This window comes from Rhopilema esculentum, chromosome 14 (genome assembly GCF_057945365.1).
Source record: "Rhopilema esculentum isolate cy_ngs chromosome 14, ASM5794536v1, whole genome shotgun sequence".
Lineage (NCBI taxonomy): Eukaryota > Metazoa > Cnidaria > Scyphozoa > Rhizostomeae > Rhizostomatidae > Rhopilema > Rhopilema esculentum.
In genome coordinates this window covers 3,360,921-3,381,848 of record NC_142828.1, presented here as the reverse complement: position 1 = coordinate 3,381,848, position 20,928 = coordinate 3,360,921, and the positions used below count along the sequence as shown (strand labels likewise).

General features: G+C 36.6%; 1 protein-coding gene across 7 annotated transcripts in view; it reads right to left on the bottom strand.

The window, feature by feature from the left end:
* LOC135696311 (fibroblast growth factor 18) overlaps positions 1 to 20,928 on the bottom strand; it is a 74,722-nt gene that overhangs the window by 14,771 nt on the left and 39,023 nt on the right. For 3 of the 7 annotated variants that reach the window (XM_065215665.2, XM_089112385.1, XM_065215670.2), the window contains 2 exons: positions 13,219 to 13,274; positions 390 to 513 (listed from right to left, as the gene is read on the bottom strand). In XM_065215665.2, the coding sequence (XP_065071737.1) occupies positions 390 to 451 (62 nt within the window). In that variant the 5' untranslated portion in view covers positions 452 to 513; positions 13,219 to 13,274. Of the gene's footprint in view, positions 1 to 389; positions 514 to 689; positions 1,096 to 10,014; positions 13,195 to 13,218; positions 13,275 to 16,728; positions 16,980 to 18,338; positions 19,650 to 20,928 lie in introns of those variants that run through there. The other 4 variants (XM_089112386.1, XM_089112387.1, XM_065215673.2 and 1 more) reach the window with 4 other exon arrangements.

The following is a 20,928-nucleotide window of genomic DNA, read 5'->3' as shown; positions in this document are numbered from 1 at the left end:
GTAATCCGTTAATATCTTTATTTGAATTATACCCTCGACTCTTTATCGGCTTGGATGACGAAATTCTGTTTTCAAGTATTCTGTATTAGCGGTTTGGTTAAACTGCAGCTTCACGATATTGACACAAATAGGGAAAACTATTTCGCGAGTAAATACGACACAAATTCAGACATGCTGCGGCTACACTAAGCCAAAATCGATATAGTATCGAAACTTTACCAGCACTCGAGCAGATGTCATCATTTCGGAGGTATAGACCCAGCCACGTATTGTTATATCAATCATTATGCCACGAGGTTCTTTTTCGAATAACAGATTCAAAATAAATTGTAACATATCAAAGAATGGGGATCTATTAAAAACGAACAAAATATCTAAAAAATCCTAACCTTAAAAATACTGTCAGTATAACTTGCCAACAAGCCAAGCAATAGGCAGACTGCGTTCTCATTGTCCAGATGCAAATGTGTACCCCTAATGTGTGTCCAAAATCTTTTAAATCTTTTCTGTAATCTGCAAGCAATATACACAAACCATCAGCAAGTCAAAAGGTTGTAAGGACCAACATCGATGGGTAATCAGGTAATGTCCACCTCAATTGAGAAATATACTATGTTAATTGCTTGTCCGTGACCTATAAAATAGCGTCTGCTACTGATGCTCACAAATGAGTAACTGGAGCTACGCACCGTTCCTGTACTCTTCACCCCTGCTGGCTGACTCTAAGCCAATTTTCTCACGGTATAAAACGATTACCGGACAATCGGTTATTGGCAGGAATAATTATCAGCAAAATAAATCTTTCATTGGGCTCTCTTGGTAAGAATAGCAACCGATCCCGAGTGTAATCGAGCTTTTCTGAACTGAGCTACCCAGATCAGGAAATATACGACCAGCAAACAAAGGCTATTGCGACTCTAGCTAAACCATAGACCGACTGAATGTTTTGAACGCGGGTTAGATTGAATTCTAGTTATTTAGCTGACCGCACAGAGTGCCGTCAAAGCTTGAGCCTCTTCACACCTTTCAGAAACTGTAATGAGCTGTCAATTTGAGGAAAGAAAATATTTTGTTAGTCACAGAGGTAAAACCTATTACCACCTGAAGATGAACAATTTTGCGAACAAAATACTTCCTGAGGACTTCAAACCGATCCGGGGACGCTTTCCGCGTGCATCTCCGACTTCGGTACCCGAGATCCTGTTATGAAAAGGCGATTTGAAATGACATAATCATATAAATCGCATGTGAAAATATGTTCGAGTCAATTTTTAAGAAGGTAATTGACAATTGATTTAAGACTTATTCACAGATCGGGCATTTGAAAAGGATTTAGTGAAAGGATGTTGGGCTTTGAAGAAGAAATTACTTTTTGTTGCATGGTTTAAGACTTTAATCAAGGTATGGTTTTGATAAATCCGCGAATAACCAATAAGCTAGAACAAACAGCAATTTCAGACCCACGGAGTAAATGATCACCTGAGAAAAATACTTGAAAAATTAATTCAGATCTCAACTAACAATTAACAGTAATTTAAATCTATTTTTTCCAAAAAATTCTGTACATGGTCACATGTTAAATTTATGATAATATTTGCCAATATATCTGATAATATTTCTGATCATATTTTCCGAATTAATATTAATTTTTTCAGGTTAACCTAATCAAATTTGTCTAAACTAAATCTCCGTCGTTGTAACAGCTCTTAACTACCTAGAGAGCTTGAAATAAGTAATTGCAATTCAATTACTTTTTGGGATGTTGACAATTCTACCCACATGAAACAATATGAATTTATTGATGGATCGCAACAAGTCAAAAGGAACAATGTAAAAAATAAGCTCCAAGAAATTTTTCTCTAAAACATACCTACAAAGTGGGGGTATGACATATTTTAATGAACTATGCATCAATGAAGCAGTAAAACGTTTTTTTTCAATTAATTGTAGCTACCATAAAACGATTCAAATAAGACTTTAACGCAAGAGTTCATTCTCCGTCCAAGAAAGTTTCAAACAATTAACTCCCTGCTACTAAATCAAAAAAACTTTCAAAGTTCCTCCTTTTGTTAGCTTTTCTCTTTTTCGTGTTTGTAAAAATTTTCCAACATTTTAAATCTGTGATTTTTAGGGCTAGCTTACAATCATTGCTTTTTCTCTGGTTATTCGATTCTCGTAAAAGGGGTTAGCAATATTTGTCGAGAATTAATGGTAAAAAAATCTCTGAACATAAAGAACACGAGCTTTAAAAATGTATTTAAGAGGGTCGTTGAAGTTTGCCTTTTTTCATGGTTGTTACTTGATCTCCCTACAAGGAAACGTAAAATACTTTTTCCACGTGGCACAAAAAAGAAGAGGCCTCCATGCCAGACTATAGAAGAGGTGACACTTAAAGCAACGAAACAAAACATCGTCTATGAAAATCAGTTTTTGTTACTATCTTAAAACATGCTCCGCAGGACGAGAGACAGATGTGAATTAAACTCCGTCATACAGGGAACACTGTTTGACAACCCTTTACTATAGACGCGCACAATATAATTGCAATAAAAGATATAGGGATAAAAAATGGAAGAATTCTTTATCCGAAAACAAACGAAGGTAGCTGAATATGAATCGTGAAACAGCTTGTCGATGAGATCTTTTGCATTATTCCATCGGAAAAGAATGTAGGATCAAATCCACTGCAAAATGATACCATTTAATAAGAAGCTACCTTTCAAAAGACTTTCTCACACCAAGCTGGTCCTAGGCAGACCTCACCTTGCTTTAAAAAACTGCAGCAATGCCGTGTCTTTCGTCCACAAGCAGTAAATAAAATACTGTAGTTTTTCTACTCCTAAACAATTCTCCTCATCTCACAGCTCTTTGTAATTCTTAGATGCTGACATCATCAGCGGTAAATTATACTGCCTGACTATACAAGGACCTCGCCAATTTTAATGAGAAAACCATACAACAAGCTTGAAGGTCAGGCAATTAAGCAAGAGAAAGGGAGGGTTAAACGAAAGAAAAAAACAAAAACTGTGTTTATAAGGTGCTAAGTGGCAATTAAGACAGTTTAAATATTAAACTAAATGGCTGTAGTTCTTGTCTCAAGAGTTTCAGTTTCAAAAGAAACTGTCAATGGCAATAACCTGTCATAAGATCTGACGCTAGTGAATTTATGAACATCGGTCCTAAAAACAGGTGGGTGGGGTTCGCAAAATTAAATTTTATAGAAAATGGGATAAAACTAAAAAGTGACTGTTGAATTCTTTCCAAATGACTTACATGTAACAACGCAATAATTGATATCTTCTTAGCAAAGGTTGTATTCTCTCATATATGACGCCTACTATTGGCAAGCGTATACGATTCTCTACCTACACCATACTAAACCACTTCAGGCCAGTTCAAACCATTTGGAGAGCCAAATTGGAGATAGACACGGGTATTGTGCACCTTTAATCCTATCAACCCTCGAGTCCATGCCGGTGGCCTAACAGCCTTATCGTACCCCCCCCCCCCCCTGTAATAATCATGCGCAGGCAGAAAATGCTATAAAAATTTCTATATACAAAGCTAGGCGTCTGCGCCCCCTGAAGTTCAGGGGATGCAGGGGTTGTTGTGACGCCCGTGCTCTATGCCCTATCATGAGTTTTTTAAAGCTTGAATTACTCAAATATCCTTTATCCAGTTTCAAATTTCTTCCTCAATGCTTTTGCTTACTTAATTTTTGTACACGAACAGTGTCGAGAGCTATTATTTTCAGGATGCGACAGGCTGATGTAACAGGCATTTAATGCAAAAGATGTAATCAATTGAAAACATGATTGTTGTGATTAAAATTTTGATCATGATTATGATGAAAGTGCTTTTTGGCATTCGTATTAAAAAGCAACAGGTTCTATCAGCTAGGACAACAATCGAAATGTTCCCTGTGAACTCGACGAAAGGACTATCTTCTCGTGAAAGAATGCATTTAATACCCATCCGGTCGGTAACTTTCTTTATTGCAAACGGAGAAATCCGACAGCCCAACCCAAAGTGTCGTCACAAAATTGTCATGTTGCGACAGTCATGAGGGGGGCCACACAGCGGATGGAATCTTTCGATTACATCTTCCGAATAACCAGGGACTTGCACAAAAAGCACGCTGAGAAACAATTTCTTACGTAAAATGCCCACACGACATTACTTCCCGCCATTTCGAGCCAAAACAACTAGCAGCTTAGCTCAGAATGGCATAGGAATTCTGTGTCGAGCTGTTTTTGAAATCACACGCATTACATCATTACCACAAATAAAAACAAAAACAGTAAAGCTTGCGTCATTGAACTGCAAGGGAATTGCTAAAATTATCAACTGAGCTAAGAACCTTAAGGATGACTCAAAAACATAACATACGGATGACTACCGTGAAAATAACGGGAACGGAATGGCCTGCGTGAGTTGTGTGTCTGTAATTAACGCGCTAGTTAGAAGCAGTTATGGAGTTATGATCACTGTGATAATACAATATGGATTGTGCCTACTATACGAGAATGCAAAGAAAGCACTTTTTGGCAGTCTCTGAGAGATTGGAGGCGTATAACCCACCCACTGAAAAATTCTTTTTACATACAAGAGGTTGAATTTGATGAATTCCAAAACAGGTTAATAGATTGATTTGATTTTCTGTCCAGAAACCTCAGTTGTGGACGAAGTTTATAGAAATATAAGTCTTACAAAAAAGAGTATTACAAAAGAACGATGTGACATGAATCCGAGTTGAATGTACTCGGCCAATGGACCGCCATGAAACAGGGAAAGAGGCAATAGGAGTGTGTTTGTTGCAGGCAATTCCCTGAATTGTTGATGTGATTACAGTATTCTTCAAAAGAAATTATTACAGTTTCAAAATGTCAATAGCTTTTACCTGTGGTAAATGACGTAATTTGCAGCCCTATTTATGTGGCTACAGATAGTTGCTTCCAAGTGGTATACACAGTGGTATACAAGAATTAATTCCTTTATCAATTGTTAAGATGTTGACCTGACTGGGAAATACAAGCTCTAGCTAATGCAAATACTTGAAATCTTGATTTATTTAGGCAATTCGGACACGCTTACATCCGTGATCAGTGAAAAACTCCCTCTGTGTGAGAAGTAGATCACATAATCCAGAGTAAAGGACCCGGCAACAGCGCATGCTATTGTGGTGGTTTGTGTAAACCAATGCAGGGCGTACAGCCAGGTAGATCAACGTGGTACCACAGAAACTCATCTATCACTGAATCCTGCTTTCCAATCGTCACGGTAATAATATTCTGCATGAATGGACGAATGAACAAGGGATAAACAGGGCGGAATATTTCGTGACAATCAATCAATCGATTGCCAAAATATAGATAAACAATCTCCAGTTGATAGCATGCCCGCCGTGAAGGGTGGGGGTGTAGAGGGTAATTAACCCAGGTAGGTTAGCTCACTGGGGCTTTTGATTCATGTTCCAGCTTAAAACAAGAATATCATATACAGCAACTAAATTGCAAAGCTTTCTCTTATTCTACCTTTAACTCTCAAATGTTACTACCTTACTACCTAAAAAAACTTTTACACTCACGTAACTTACGTAAAAATAATACATACGTAACCAGGCTCTTGACAGGGTTAAGGGGGTGATAAGAAGTATTTCATAACGAGGCTTTGCCGTGTTATCTTTTCAAGATCCCTCTGCGGATAACATTTCCGTCCCCCTCTCCTTCAGTCCAACTCAGTTCACATAAAGTAAAGGCTAAAAGCCTCCATGAAGCCATAGGGGACTATGATGTGAAAAACCCAGTGATAAAACGCAGTTACTTAGATATAAGGTAAACGGGAACAGCTCTTTTAAACATGTTCTCCTAGCATCTTGAAAAAACCAAGCACTAATAAAAGCCCAGCGCTGCCCCTACGTTTATATGGGTTTACGTGCATGGTCTCAGCTTGGCTAGTGCTTAAAGGATGCTTTGGAGTTTGTAGACAGAGAGGACTTATGAAAGGATGAAAAGAGTAGAAAAGCAAGGGTCAGAGTGACATCATCGAAGCAAAACATAACAGATAGAACGGAAGGATCCTGAATCCAGAAGGAAAAAGGATTGTAAAAGTATTGATGTCGTACAGAAGTGTGTGAAGTTTGGCTTAGTTTCAAAGACCTGGATTTAAAGCTCTCGTTTAATAGGAAACAACTGGGAACAGTTCGTCTCTCTAAAGAGAACGACAAGCTGGAAACAGAAGCCTACAGGAAAAGTCATGCAAACAGCTCTTTAGTGAATGTACAGTGTGATGACGTAAAAGAATGACAATGGCCATTGGCGAAGTCATTTTGATATCGATGCAAAAACCAACAAGCAAGTACGAAGCCAAGGTGAAAAAAGAAACTGACTGGGCCTGTTCCAAAAAATAACATGCTTCCCAGAGTAAGCATAAATGAAATCAGCTACATATATACAAGAGAGAAACGTCTAGAAAGGAGGAAATCTAGAATGGGGCTCTTTTCCAACAATTGAGGAGGTTGATACGCAAACATGCCATATTTCTATTCGATACTAACTGATCCATTTTATGCCATGCTATTTTTTTCGCCACTAGATCAAAAAATTCCACCCGTTTTGGATTCTCTCTACTCTAAATGCCAGGTACATGGCCCATGCATTCTTTTGGCAGCAGCAACTTTTCAAAACTCTTTACTTCTCTCAAATCATCTTAACATCCTTTACATAAGAGCCTATTTTGTAAGAAATCTCTAAGTGTTTGCCACACAAACAACGAAGTATAATAGTTTTACTGTATCATAGAATCTATGAATAGAGTGAATATAGAGAAAGCATTGCATTTGTGAACTTCAAAGGAAATGATGCAAGTATGAAGAAATTCAAGGAAGCTAGTGAGAACTGGGAGAACAGAGAATGGTGATCCGGTCTATGAAAAAAGCACCACAAAAAGAGGCGGGGAAAAACTCGGAACAATATCCAACCACATAGTGTATTAGAGAATGAAAAAATTCGGACCGGAACAGCATCCTGAAAATGCAATAAAACTACCGTGGGAATAGCACTAGAATTTGCCTTCTCAAAGGTAACTGTAAATTCTTATACAGATTCAATCGATAATCAGTTTTCAAACTGATTAAATAATGCTTTAAACAGATAAGGTATGCGAGGTAATGAAAAAAGGATTAACAGAGTAATAAAGAGAATAATGTAAGATAAAAGAAGCTCGTCTGGGTAAGATGTTAAGTAAATATTGAAATCAACGCACAAACTAGAAAAGGGATTCATAGAAAAATTAAGTTTGGTTCGGTTAAAATAAACAACATATCCCAAGGGAGTTAAGAGAGCATTTTTGGTTCAGTTGTGACCCTACTTTAATCTACCGAAATGGGAGAGATGACTTGCCTCTTATGAGCATAACCCTATTGTTTAAATAGTTGATGATTCCATGAAAATCTCCAGGGGCTTGCAGTGTTGATTCCTAGTGATTATAGAAGAAATATTCAGAATTATCTGCTTATTTAGATACTATCAAAGGTAATATATTACAATCATGCTAATGTATTACAATTCATGCTACCTGTTGATGCACATGAAGAAGAATGCTAATTCACTGACCACTGACCTTCACTGCTTATTTTTTTGCAAATAAATGTGAAGAGAAGCCTGTGTTACGAAAACAAATCCGAGCTGTTTTATCGAATTATAACGGTCTCATTGTAAAATGCAAGTCAAAACCAACAGTGGTACGTTTTATTAAAAGAAACATGAAGGATGCAAAAGATCATTGGTCAATATTATGGAAACAGAAGAAATGGGAAGGAAAGATTCAAAAAACAATAACAGGGCCTGCAAAAACATTTCATTCGTCGTCTGTTGTTCATAATCACTTGAAAGCATATAACAATGACATTAAAATGTATTGAAGCCCTTCTCACAAGCTGCCCCTTAGAGAAGGGAGGGCATATATAACTCTTTAATAAAAATTTCGAGACTGGCAAGGAAGCATTTAGAAAAACATCGGACGTTTCGAAATGTCGTTATTTACGATCATGGTTAATTCATAGTAAAAAAGCATTACTGTTGTCAATAGTGAATCACTCAAGAAAAACAACTGAAATTTACAAGTAGGAAACAAAGTACTGTAGACACCATGGGTGACGAACTGAACGAAATTTTAAATCATATCTTTAATCGTGTTAATAAGCTGGAAAACCAAAAATCACGATTATATTGAGTGGGGAATATCCTTTATCAGAAACTGAAGTTGCCTGGAATGTAAACGAGGGTCTCCTAGACTCGGGAATTTTCAAAATGGCCTGCAGGATTTTGATTCAAAGCTTCGATTGGCTGGATTGGGAAAATGGCTACCTGTTACTGTTTTGAAATTTTTACAGCCAATTTGAAAGATTAACGGGAACTCTGAAGTTGCTATTGAGCACGTATCCAGCACGCATTCATTTTCTTCAATTAAAGCCGTTTAGAAGAGAACAATACTTCTATACATTAGCTTTTATTACCAGAAAATCCAATTAGTACTTAACATGGCTCTGAAGGCATCAGCTACCAGCATTTGCTAGCCTGTGCTCTTTGTTAATTCCGCTGCTGTAAGCACTTTCAACTTTAATTTTGATGAAAAAGTCCTCATTTAAAACATAAAGAATGAAAAACTTCTTGGAAACTATCAGTACAGATGCAACAAAATACTTGACGCCTTCTTCGGGCCTACTTTACCCTAAACCATCTTACAGATAAAAGGTGTCAAGATACTACCAACATTAACCCTATTACAATATAATCATAACCAACCTTACATTCACAAACAAAGCAGGGCTCTTCAGCGCTTACAGATGCTTTGATACACTACGCTAGATTTATCTGAATGGCGATAGCAACCCAATATTCTCTTTCAAACAATATTGTTATACATCTATGTTACATAATAATGATTGTTGGCTATGCTGCCAAAGTTGCTCCCGGGGAAAGCAGGTGCGTTGACTGTTATTTTAACGTAGGCAGTCAATTCTCCAAATTGTCCAGAAAATGGCTTTTGCAAAGAATCAAAGCTTGTCTTAAATTGTACAGAGCAGAGGCAAGATTTCAAAGTCTGTATGAAGCCTATGACAAATAGCCAGGGGCGTCGAGAGGGGTGGGGGGGGGGTAGGAGGGGCAAAAGGTCCGGAGCCCGTGCTCCGATGGGGCCCGTTATGATGAAATAAGATCTATTTATGATGCAAAAAGGTGCTATTTCAGCTACCTAAATGGAAACAGCTCCTGTAAGTTTATTACAGAGAATATCAACATGTCCCTGATTCATGTAAAATGTCTTTGCACATTCCTGTAAAAATTCTTAAAAAACTTTCTCAACAATTGTAACTAAAAAGAGCGTTTCCCGAATTTTCCGGGAGAATGAAGGGCGTGGCAACAGGAAATTTTCTTAAGGGGTCCAGTTATGTGAATCACCCCTGGGCCCGAGCTGGCTCTCGATGGCCCTGCAAATAGCCAAATGACAAATGCTCATAAAACGATCAATAGCATCTTAGAGCCGAAAACCCACCCATACCGTACACACTAATAAAATGAGCAAAAGGTGTAGATTTTGGGGTTGGATTCAAAGACACTAGCAAGAAGTTTAGTTAGGTGGTCATGGACCAGTCTTGGAACAAGTCTTCGAATAAGTAAAGTACAAAGACTGCGTGCTTGTTACCCAAATAATGTCATTGCAAACTCTTGCGATTAAGCGTTACTGCTATGTTATGAAGATTCAAACAAATGTTGGTGAAGTTCTCCAAGCCGAACTTCAGATAAATCGAAGGCAAGGTCGAATTTTAATGAAAAAGAGTTTTTCTCGAGATAATCTACAAATTGATCACAATGGTTTACACCTCAAGAACATTACGAACTACGTACGATTTAACGACAAGAGAAACTACCACGCTGTTTATAACAATTGCTACTGCAGCGCTGTGAAAGTGATTATGAAACAAAGTTTAGGGAATTTCTCAGAAGTGACACTTACCACTACCACCAAAGCGAGCGATCTCGTGCTTTCACAAGTGTAAACTGGTTACCCCTTGGCTTTTTGGCTTATCACACATCACAAGCTGGCTATTTTTAGAATTCGGACGTAAAATGAACCTCCTAAGCATACAAAATTCCTTTTTAACGAAAGCAACCAGCCAAATATATTAGAATCGAGAGTCATTAACAAGCGAGGCTCGCCATTAGGAGGTGATATTACTTACAACATAATCGAATTACAGGAGTTAAAAACTCCGAAATCTGACGACACAATTAATGTTTCATTGGTACACATCCAAATGATGCACGGTGTGCTGTGGAGGTATAACCTCTGTTGTCTGACAGTATGTGAAAAGCACCCTATTTGACGGTATTACCTTTTTGTGGATGAAAGAAGACGTTCGCGCTGTAATGGAGGTCTAGCAAGTCAATTGTCTCAGAACATGCTAATGATACAAAAGGCGCCAACCACCAAGGTTAGAAACTTATAATTGAGAAGCGAGCTTTATAAGAGCAAGTTTCAAACAAACGTGCACATTAATTGATGTAATAACGCTAAAAAGGTGGTTCTGCAGCATCGATCACCCAAGAAGACGCTGAGGTATCAAATCTACTGCATTCAAACGAATTCTAGATTTTACAAACTACTTGGAGGTTTTCAGCAGAACATCCAACTGAAAATAAACAATGTGCTGGCTATTGACGTCAGAGATCTAGCTGTTTAGCATCCTGAACCCAACCGTAAATAAAAATATGCATACCCCGATAATCAACAAACAAGGGAAGCGTATTTCCCCTGCGGGTGTCAGAGGAGGTAATTAGCAAAGGGACATGGAAGAAAATGGGGGGGGGGGCAAGATTGAAATTGGGAATATGATACGTCAAATTTTGAATTTAAAGCTTGATAAAAAGACAAAATCTAGTACCATTTAATCCAATGCGCTTAAATTGTTGAAATTAACAGTGCTGCAAGTATGAGCCAATGAGGAGGTGGCGGTTTTATGTCCTATCTTGGCATTTCTTTTCATTAAGGTAGACAAGAGATTAACGAAGTTGGCTGTGAAGAATTTGTGGAATTTTTGAAGACTTTTTTGTTTTTCACGCCTATCGTTTTATGCCAACTTTCAATTGTTCCTAAAATTCAATTGTTTCTTAACTTTATTGAATTTACCAAAGAAGCCTGTTAATCTATTGTACAGTGCTCGTTTCGAAATACCAAATTTCTTTCATCAGAATAAGTGTACTCGTTATATTGATTGATATCGCACCACAGAAATTCACTTCCTTGTTTAATTCTTTCCTAGAATATGTACCATTTCTAAGAATTAAAAATGAGTTGCACCAACCAAAAAATTGAAAAACATAATCGTTTTCAAGAACAGAAAAAATTTCAGAATCCAAAATATCAATGGATTTGCGAAATACCCATGATAATAATGTTAGAAAATCAAAATGAAAAAAAAACAAAAAACTTGAAAGGAATAAGCAAAAAAATCGAAAAAAATAAATTTTTGTTTGAAACACCTTACCAAACTTTCAATGCTCACTCGAGACCTTCATGTGTTTCAAGCACTGAAGCAGCCACAAACCTTTGAAAACAATGTTTACTCGCTGCCATTTATAGATGATCAAGAACTCCTTGTCCGGTTTTAATAAGCCACTTATACCTCATATGTATCAGAGACTTGACGCAAAACTGGCAATACTTTCTATTTTAGGCATCGAGATACGATTTTAGGTCAGTGACTAATGCAAATAGGTCTAGCACAAAAAAGATCGCTCATCGGCCACAAACAGATTTTCTAAAAGAGGTATACCAAATTCCAATGCTTATTCAACACTTTAGCTTAGAACAACTTCCCCTCGTTATCCAAAGGTCATTAACGATGTAGGTTCGGTTTTCAATAGCATTAAAATAAACTGAATGCACACGGAAGGGTGAATGTATAGAGTCATTAATACGATTGCTGGTTTCCAACAATCTGACACAGGACAGGGGGGAAGGAAGTCGTGATTTCTTCGATGTAGGTTCATATGATTCGGGAAAGATGGTACAATGAAGGAATGAAATAAGACAATAGATAAAATCGGTTTACTACAGTGATTACATTACAAAAAGGTGACATGAGAATTGCATAATTGTAAGTATTACAGATCCATGGGCGGGATGACACGTACACCATCACTTGAGTCATACATGGTTGCATGACGTGTATTTCACTCAAAGATATGCCATTAAACCCTCGTAACAAAAAGAGGGATTTTCAAGTAAAACTCATTTGAAGGTTTAACTTTTAAACTGCTAGTGTGGTCTTCTTGAAGTACAAATTGAAAAGTTCCTTAAAAGGTGGATTGTATAGGGGAGTTGCGGACAGGAAATTCTGTTTGAAGTTTGGGCTAAGCACGAGGCTATTTTTAGAACTGAGGACTCTGACAATGTAACCTTTTTAGAACTCTTACAATGTTACCTTTTGTAGCTCTAAACTAGCAAACATCTGGAAGCAACGTTCAGTGACAAAACATTCTTTCATTCGAGTGAGTGAGGTAACGGATCGGTTATACATCAGCAATTGTATCCGGTCTTTTAAGGCCTGTTCAAAATTGCAATGAATAATTTTTCGAAGAAATCCTAATTTTAAAATCGTGCTGTTTCTTTGGAAAGCCATTGTATCCTTTAGTAACTGTGTTTCTTTAGAAAGCCATTGAACATACATAACTGCATGTTAACCATTTTCAAGATCATTTTCACAAAGTGTCCTCTTTATTAAAATGTTCTTGAGAATGAATCTTAAGAAACGTTCTTTGTAGTTTAAATAAATTTTTGTGGAGAAATGTGTCTAAGACACCCGTCTTAAAATCCGTTAAATAGCAGTTTGTAAATCGTGAGTGTTGCTACGATAGCTGTAGGCAACATTTTACTTAAAGTGTGTTAGGTCGTGAGAACAGCATAACCTCTAAGCAAACTTTGGCGATTACACCCTTTATCGAGCAGATATTTTGGGCATAAAACATGCCTCTATCTGTGGCTTTGGGAAAAACTTCAAGACAAGATACCTCAACACGTGACCTCTACGAGAGGCTTCCCTCCATCACGGTGGCATACATCATCTTAAGTTAATCCACTGCGAAGGCATGGTAGCTACCACCCTAACACTCAATTGAAAACGAAGTAAATCATTACAAAAAAGTTAGCTGAACTTACCTCAAATTTTTTAAGATTCTCCACTAATATCAGAGTTCAAATGTTGATTCTTTTACCTATTGAAAGAAAGAAACGTCTGTGAATAATAAGAATTCAGGAACAGAGTTCTTTAACAATCTGTTGTACAATAGCAATAGTGGCTACCGAACAGTCTAGCTGTAAATTACGATGCAATAATTACCGCTACGAAGCTATTGAGCAGGGGTTTATCAAGAGTCCTGAAACTGTAAATCAATTATAAAGGTAACGCCACAGACATCCGCTTGTTGCAGTAAATAGACCCAATGAGGCAAATTTAAATTGCACGAAAAGGAAACATTTTCAAGCTTTAGACTAAAATTAAGTGCATACAAGGACGTGTTTTAATATTGCTTTCGTTCATTGGTTCTTGATAATTAATTTTCTGTCTCCAGGCAGGCGATTTGACATGGTTTTTGTCAGCAAAATAATCTATCTAGCGAAGCAAAAAGTTTATTAGCGTGGTACTCATTAGATTATCAACCTCTAAATTAGAAAATTAACGAATAGCGAAGATTCTTGAGGATGACTGGAATACTTTCAACTATGCGAAAAATACAGCCGATGTGACTTAAAAACAAAAAGCACGTTGAAGTTCTTATTCTAATGGTTATGAATTAGAGGAATTTTTTTACAAGTACTCGTTTTAAGTAATGGATAACATAACGCAATATCATTCGGTTTCTTGTTTGTACAGGGTAGCGCTGCTAAGCACTCAAGAGATGTTTCAATCTTGTTAGAACGTGGGCATATTCAATTTGTCTGATTTTTTTGTCATTCCCGTGTCCCGGCTGGCACAGAAATTATAAACAAAACTCCAACGGTATGCCTCGTTTTCACGTGAATGATCCCATGAAAGGAATAGTATTGCCAATACCAGTGTTATAAACAGAGCAGCAAAATAATAAAAATACAGATGCTGTATCATGTAGGTTTGCATACGTTGCCAATAGGGTGTGGTCGTCAATCCTCTAGGGTACAATCTCATGCGCCAGTGCCCTGTAAATGCGTATTTCTAAGATTGACCAAAGGCTGGTGTCTGACAACACAAAATCCATATCTGCAAAATCTCTATATTGTTTCCCTAAACTAAGCTTTATCACTGAAAATTACAAGATGCATCCCAGAATATCATAACAACAAACAAGGGATGCAATGGTGGGGTTGCCTGGGCTGATATGGAAGACTCTACACCCCCTCGTTTCTAACCCCTGCCCTCCTTTGGGCAAGTCAGAGCATGTTGACGGTTTAATCACTTCTAAAAGAAATTTTGACTTTTGGAATATAGAATACTTTAGTGAGCGAAGCAAAGGGCCTCTGCCGTTCAGGACTGAAGCTCAAATCCTCTCTAGGCACGGCTTGGGTTGTTTCACTGAAGACCTGCCTGGTTCCTAAGCCAGAGGTGAACTTAAAAGTGACGTCATCGATTAAACTAATGCCAATCGAATGTTCCACAATCTTGTGAAAACAGATAACTTCTGGCTGGAAATGCTGTCAAGCAAAAGAAACTACATCTTTCAAAAAGCAGAAAAGACTATCAAATCTTATGGTCGGAACTAGCAAACATGAATGAATATAAGAAAAATGTTTAGTTATTAAATTCCATTCCACTCGAACGCTTTCGCTTCTTAAGATCGGGCACTCATCATATTCATGTTCAGTATGAGACATCCCGCCAATTGTTAGATTCAGATGTGAGAAGACGATGCAAAGAAAGTGCAACTCTTTGGGTATCCAATACGTCAAACCACAGAAATGTTACAGTTTTTGAAAAGACCATATGCAGAAGAAAACCAGAAAAGATATGTTGCGAAATATTTGAAGTCATAAGACAACCCGGCTTCGGGTAATTGTAGGATCAATCAAACGTTATTTTCATTGTAACTGAAAGTTTCATCTCAACAGTAAACTGTACGATTTGGAAAGGGAGGATGCAAAGATATATAGAATATAAAATCTCGATATAGATTAAAAATATTTAAGAATATAAGATTTGTAGCAATAACAAAGGAAGGCACATGTTTCAGCGTTTCTTCTTTCATCCCCCCCTTCCCCAACATTGTTTATGCATTTCCTAAAAACAACTATGTGTAATTTCATTTACATTTGTCCGAAAGCGCAGCATTAATGACATTGAAAATGCACAATCAAAGTTGGATAAACTGTGAGAGATTACATTACATCCAAAATACAGACAGCTTCCTTCTTAGAATCGATCGTATGAAATTAGCGACTAAAGATCCCATCAACATCCTTCTTAAAAAATAGAAGTTTGTTAAAGCAGCGAGTGCAGACTTCGTGCAGGAAGTAGCAATGGGTTATAGGAGACGAAGAGTTTACGGCACAGATGATCGCAACTGAGGGTATCCGCATATCTACATAAATCTCGCGGCTTTCTGATAACTTCCTAACATCAGGTCTTATAATGTTGATCTTTGACTGGCTCGTCCGTTTTCAATCTTTGCTCTCGCTGAGAAATTTCACGAAATAGCCTTCTAGAAATGCCAAGGAGTCTTTTAGAAATGTATGGTATAAAACCAATGGTGGAAAAAGAGCTGGGAACTAGATACGTGTCTTCGAGAGAAAGAACAAATTTTTTGGATTAAATGAATTATAGAGCATTGAATTATAACACCGACAACTTTGCCTTCCGATTAAGCAAGAAAATTTTTAATCTTTAAAAACACTTTTAATTCAGCATTTTGATTATTAGAAGATCACTTTGTCTGGGCCATTGATGTATAGTTTGACTGAAAAATCCCTGATGAAAGAGATCTTAAGAACATTTATGTTAAGTTTTGTGAGAAAAATTATCACATATAATACATATGCGGACACTATAAGATAGGGTTAAATGGTGGTGGGATATTTTTTCATCCTTGTCACAATATTCTCTTTTCATTTACTCAACTAAGCTAGAATCGGGATAGATTATCTTGATAAGACAAACTAACATTTATTGTTGGTGTTGGAAAAAGCAATTTGAAATGTACCTGGTGGCATCTGGGCCCCATATTTGCAAATCAAACCAGTTGAACAACAAATAAATAGGTATTTATATGAATCTGGGACTGGCACTACGCAGGTAGTTAACTTGTTATCACTTCAAATGGCAACTTCAAACTTCAAAATTGAATCTAACCCCGATTAATTAAATGATGCATAATTAATTGAATCCTACAACTATTGTCCCAAATATTTTCTAGCTGTCTCTAATATTCTAGCATTCTTTTGGTAGTTGGAAATTATATGCACAAACGCAAACTCCTCAATATCATCTAAATTTTTCGGCTTGCCTTCAGAGCTTCTTAGGTGCTCGATCTCTCTAAGGTGTATTGCCCTGTGTTAATATGAGATGTGGATTACGAAATAAGTTGGTTGTAAATCTTTCACACGGAAATTTACGGGATCTGACCCAAATACGAGACTGTGGGGTAAGTGTTCTCGTGGAAGCTGCATTGCAATTACAAGCTATTATTCCATTGTAATTACCTCCGAAGCAGGATGCAGATATCCGACAATCGCTTGAATATGGCTTAGAACGGATAATCCACTCTCTTTTATTTGCACAGATGGCTAAAGAAGCAAGCAATTTTAAATTGTGGGAAAGGATCTGGCATGCATGAGAATTACAAAAATTTCATCAAAAAAATCAGCCGCCTGGATTAGTGCGAACAAGAGACGATAAATTGTAGACGAATAGTTGCAAAGCATGATAAATGAGAAGTGACGTTACGGGAAAGAAAAAGAGCTCACGTGAACAGGGCCTCAACCAAGAACATGTCTCTTAACAACTTGCACTTTTCGAATAAGTTTAAAAAAGGATTAATAATAGATGATATATTTGATTAACAATTTTGAAAGAAAGGAAAATTGTAAAGTTTCTTAGGACTTTGGATGGAAAGAAGGAGAAAAATGAGTGAGGAGAAAGAATGAGGAGAAAACAAAATTTAGAAAATGTCCAAGAATAGTAAGACAGGTGATTGGCATTGCAAAATGAAGATTTTATCCTTTAGGTATCGCCGGTTGTTTTGAAGTCTAAGTGACGTAAAAAGACATAGAAAGAAGTTCAAATGATAATTAAAGATTGCCATTTTTTGCTGCAGATTATATGTATTAGATCAAGTATTATTATTTCAAAATATAGAACATTTAAAAGTTTTGTGGAGGTAGAGAATCTAGGTAGAAAAAATAAAATAAACGGCAGAAAGTATACGCTGAAAAGTAAATGGCAATTAGGAATGCAGAAATTATGCTCCGAAAAATATACGGCAATAAGGAATTAAGTTTGGTCACCAAGGACGTGTTACTACAGATTGAAAGAACATCATCTCGAGCCCCAGTTTTAAAAAACTTTACCTAGAATAACGGTTTGAAAATCTGATTTTCTTTCAGATTGAAATAAAGTACATCGTTGTGCTCCTCCGGCTGTGCAGTAATAGCTCGCAATAGCTATCTAAAAGTTACATAACCCATTTGAACGAATAGAAAACATCGAGATTAACTAGCAGGCGTAATATAGAATTCCGACTGCACTTCCAATATTTGAGCAAAAAATTTATCTTCTATAACAAAGTGCTAGTAGAGATTGCTTCTCAAAAATCTTTAAGCCTCTAGAAATTTTTTAGGCAAGGAGAGGAAATGAAACATATGCATAAAACAACTATAGGAAAATACCGGTTACTAAGGTACAATGGACTTCGGTTAAAGTCACACCAAACGTTGCTTGAAAATTGTGACAGTAAGCGGAGTGTGATTGTACACGGACCTTCATATAGCAGTTTTGTATATCTGGATCTAAATTTCATGTCGCTGTAAACGGTAGTGTGACGTCAAGTGGAGTGACTATGAGCGGATACAACTTTATATTGTTAATCGTTTATGTTCTTAATTTTGAGTTTCTTCGATTATGTACAACTGTAAGGATTATTTGAGATTTCAGATAGAATGCTAGATCCTTAGCTTAATAATTACAAACCAAGGATTTGAAGATTCACAGAAAACACTGCATTTTTTAATTGTTTTATCTGAGTTGTACTGTTACATCACAAGCAGAGCAAGAAAAACTAAAATCGTAGTATGGATAAAACTCCTTAACTCACAACTTAGCAAATGCAATGCTGGTATCACTTCTGGTGAAAGACTTGTAATTGATACTACAGCCACGGCAAAGTTTAACGTCACTATTCCTGTTACTTTATCAAGTATACAGTCGCCTTAAGCAGCATCGTCAAAGGTTCAGTGAACTGATACTGTATCTAGGTCTGGTCTTTATATATGACTTTGAAATACCGATGGTGACATTCTCCCCAAGAAAACAATTTTTACAATAAAGCTTGTGTGTTCTAGAAAGAAGGCTTTCCAGTGAATCACAGCTTGTTAATTCAAAAGGCAGCTGACATATGTGCATTCCAAAACACTCGAGCAATCACAAATACATTTGTGTACTGTTCTACAAGAACTCACAAAGCATCTTTTATCAAGAAAATACAATTGAGAAATTGCAACAGCAAGGTCGCGATAATCGTTCTATTTATGCGACATTGTTTTGTTGAAATAGAAAGATGTGGGGGTGAATAATAATGAAAAATTTAGTGTTATCCAAAATGTATCGGGTTTGGTCTTATGATGAAAATAAAAGATAATATTTCAGCGTGTTTTTGCAATTTCCTGTTCAACATTGTTTTATATTAAATAAATGTGAATGGTTTGAACAATGCCAAAGTAAATGGCAAACAGGGCCGGAAAAAAGGACGACATTTGGAAGAAAAGGGCATGGAATCTGAAACTCGCCATATCGAAACATTTGCACGGTAAAACATACATTTTGTTTGATGGAAAGGATTCATAGAAAAGGACAAATAACATCACGCGAAAATTCATTCAATGAATTTACAATGTGTTTTGATGGTAGTTGATGTCACGTCACAATAGAGATAAGGTGTGAGCAACGAACGATCAACTTCAGGAAAACAATTTTTCTTGACCTTCCTCTCGTCCTAAAAGACCCTTATGCAATCAGCCGATTATTATAATGATCTTACTCATAAAAGGCACCAGTCCTTTTGCGCGCGCTCTAACCGGTTCCTTGTGTTAGGAATGGAAGCAAATGGAGTATGCATTGATACGGAGTACATTAATCAACTTTAAGCCATGTGGACTCGGAAAAATTACTTGAAAAATCCTTGGTTAGGGTTAGGAAAGCTTTAATAAATTTCGAGAACCAATAATAAATTTAGTAACTGCGATGAGAAAATATCTGCAACCCTTTTCGACAAAAGTAATTTTAAGGACTACTTGTTAAAATTAAGGTTTTAAGACTATGCCAAAAGGGATACAACATTTAGGGTACCAACAAATTGAAAAGTTGTGGCAAATATTTCAATAATTACTGCCACATGGAAGATGTGACACATTGAGATAAGTCAATATAGTAGGAAGATTAATCACAATTATATGTGACTATATCATGGCAGCTGAAGATGAAATGACGTTTTTAAGACGGATGAAATCTGTCAAAATTGTTCGTGGAATGTTAAGCAAAAGAGAAAAATAAAACAAGTTGCGGAAAAAGGATTATTTATACCGAGCACGTTAGATTTGTTTTGAAGAAGAAAATGCAATGAAAAACTACAGGCCGATTAATATAAAATAATTTTTAGATGAGTAATGGTGATTTCAATGAACAAAATTGTCATGAAATCATAATTATGATGCTTGAAACGATATAATCAGCTTTTTGTTTATATTCTGGCATATATTGATAATGTGTCCTTAGAATATTGATATGATCTGATGAATATAGTCTAAACATTCAATCATAAATCCCCCTCGGTCTGTTAGAAATGAGTTGGAAAAAAATAAATAGAATATTAGTTTTTACCTTGTCAAAGCTGAAATAGAATATGTTTCGAGAAACGCAATTTCGAAGACCAGTTAGAAAGTGAAGCTCCTCGAGGATCTTGTTTGGGTCCTCGACTATTGAAAATTAACTTCGATTTAAAATGCCGCTTTTCTATTGGAGCAAAAAGGATACGATTAACTGCATACAACTGTATCTCTTAAAGTTTAAATACTGACGAGTTCATAGGAAGCAAAGTATATAAGAATTCCGAAATCCACAAGAGGCGGAAAATAAAATAATTGGCTTTGAACTAATACAACAGAATGTGGTGTCAAATTGTTGAACTTTGAGCAAGTTTCTCAGCGCATAGCAATGTATGAAAGTTGGGATGAAATTGTGTGATGTGAAAAATGAGTATGACCCAAACTTGATTTTCAAATTTATTGGATTTCTATTTGAGACAGATGGTGACTCATTCGAGAGCCTGGCGGATTGCTTTCTAGACAACACAAACTAGCTTGCTTTATTTCATTTGAAGTTCAATAAATCCCTTCGTTGGAAATGCTAATGACAATAATCAAAATAAGGCGAAAATCAAAGTATCGTAGCGAAAATCGTTTATAAGAGGCACGAAGAAGCTCGATGGTTTCCCAGTTGAGTTCAGAAATAGGATGAAACAACTGTTTCAACTGCGATGATCAGAGGATATCTAAATCTTACGTCTAGGTGGGATTTAGCAGGCAGTTGTTATCTAGATAAGAATCTTAGCTTCGATTCTGTTTTGTTGTTATCTGTATCAATGTAAGATATTAAATCATCGAAATATACTGAATAAACATATTTTGCGT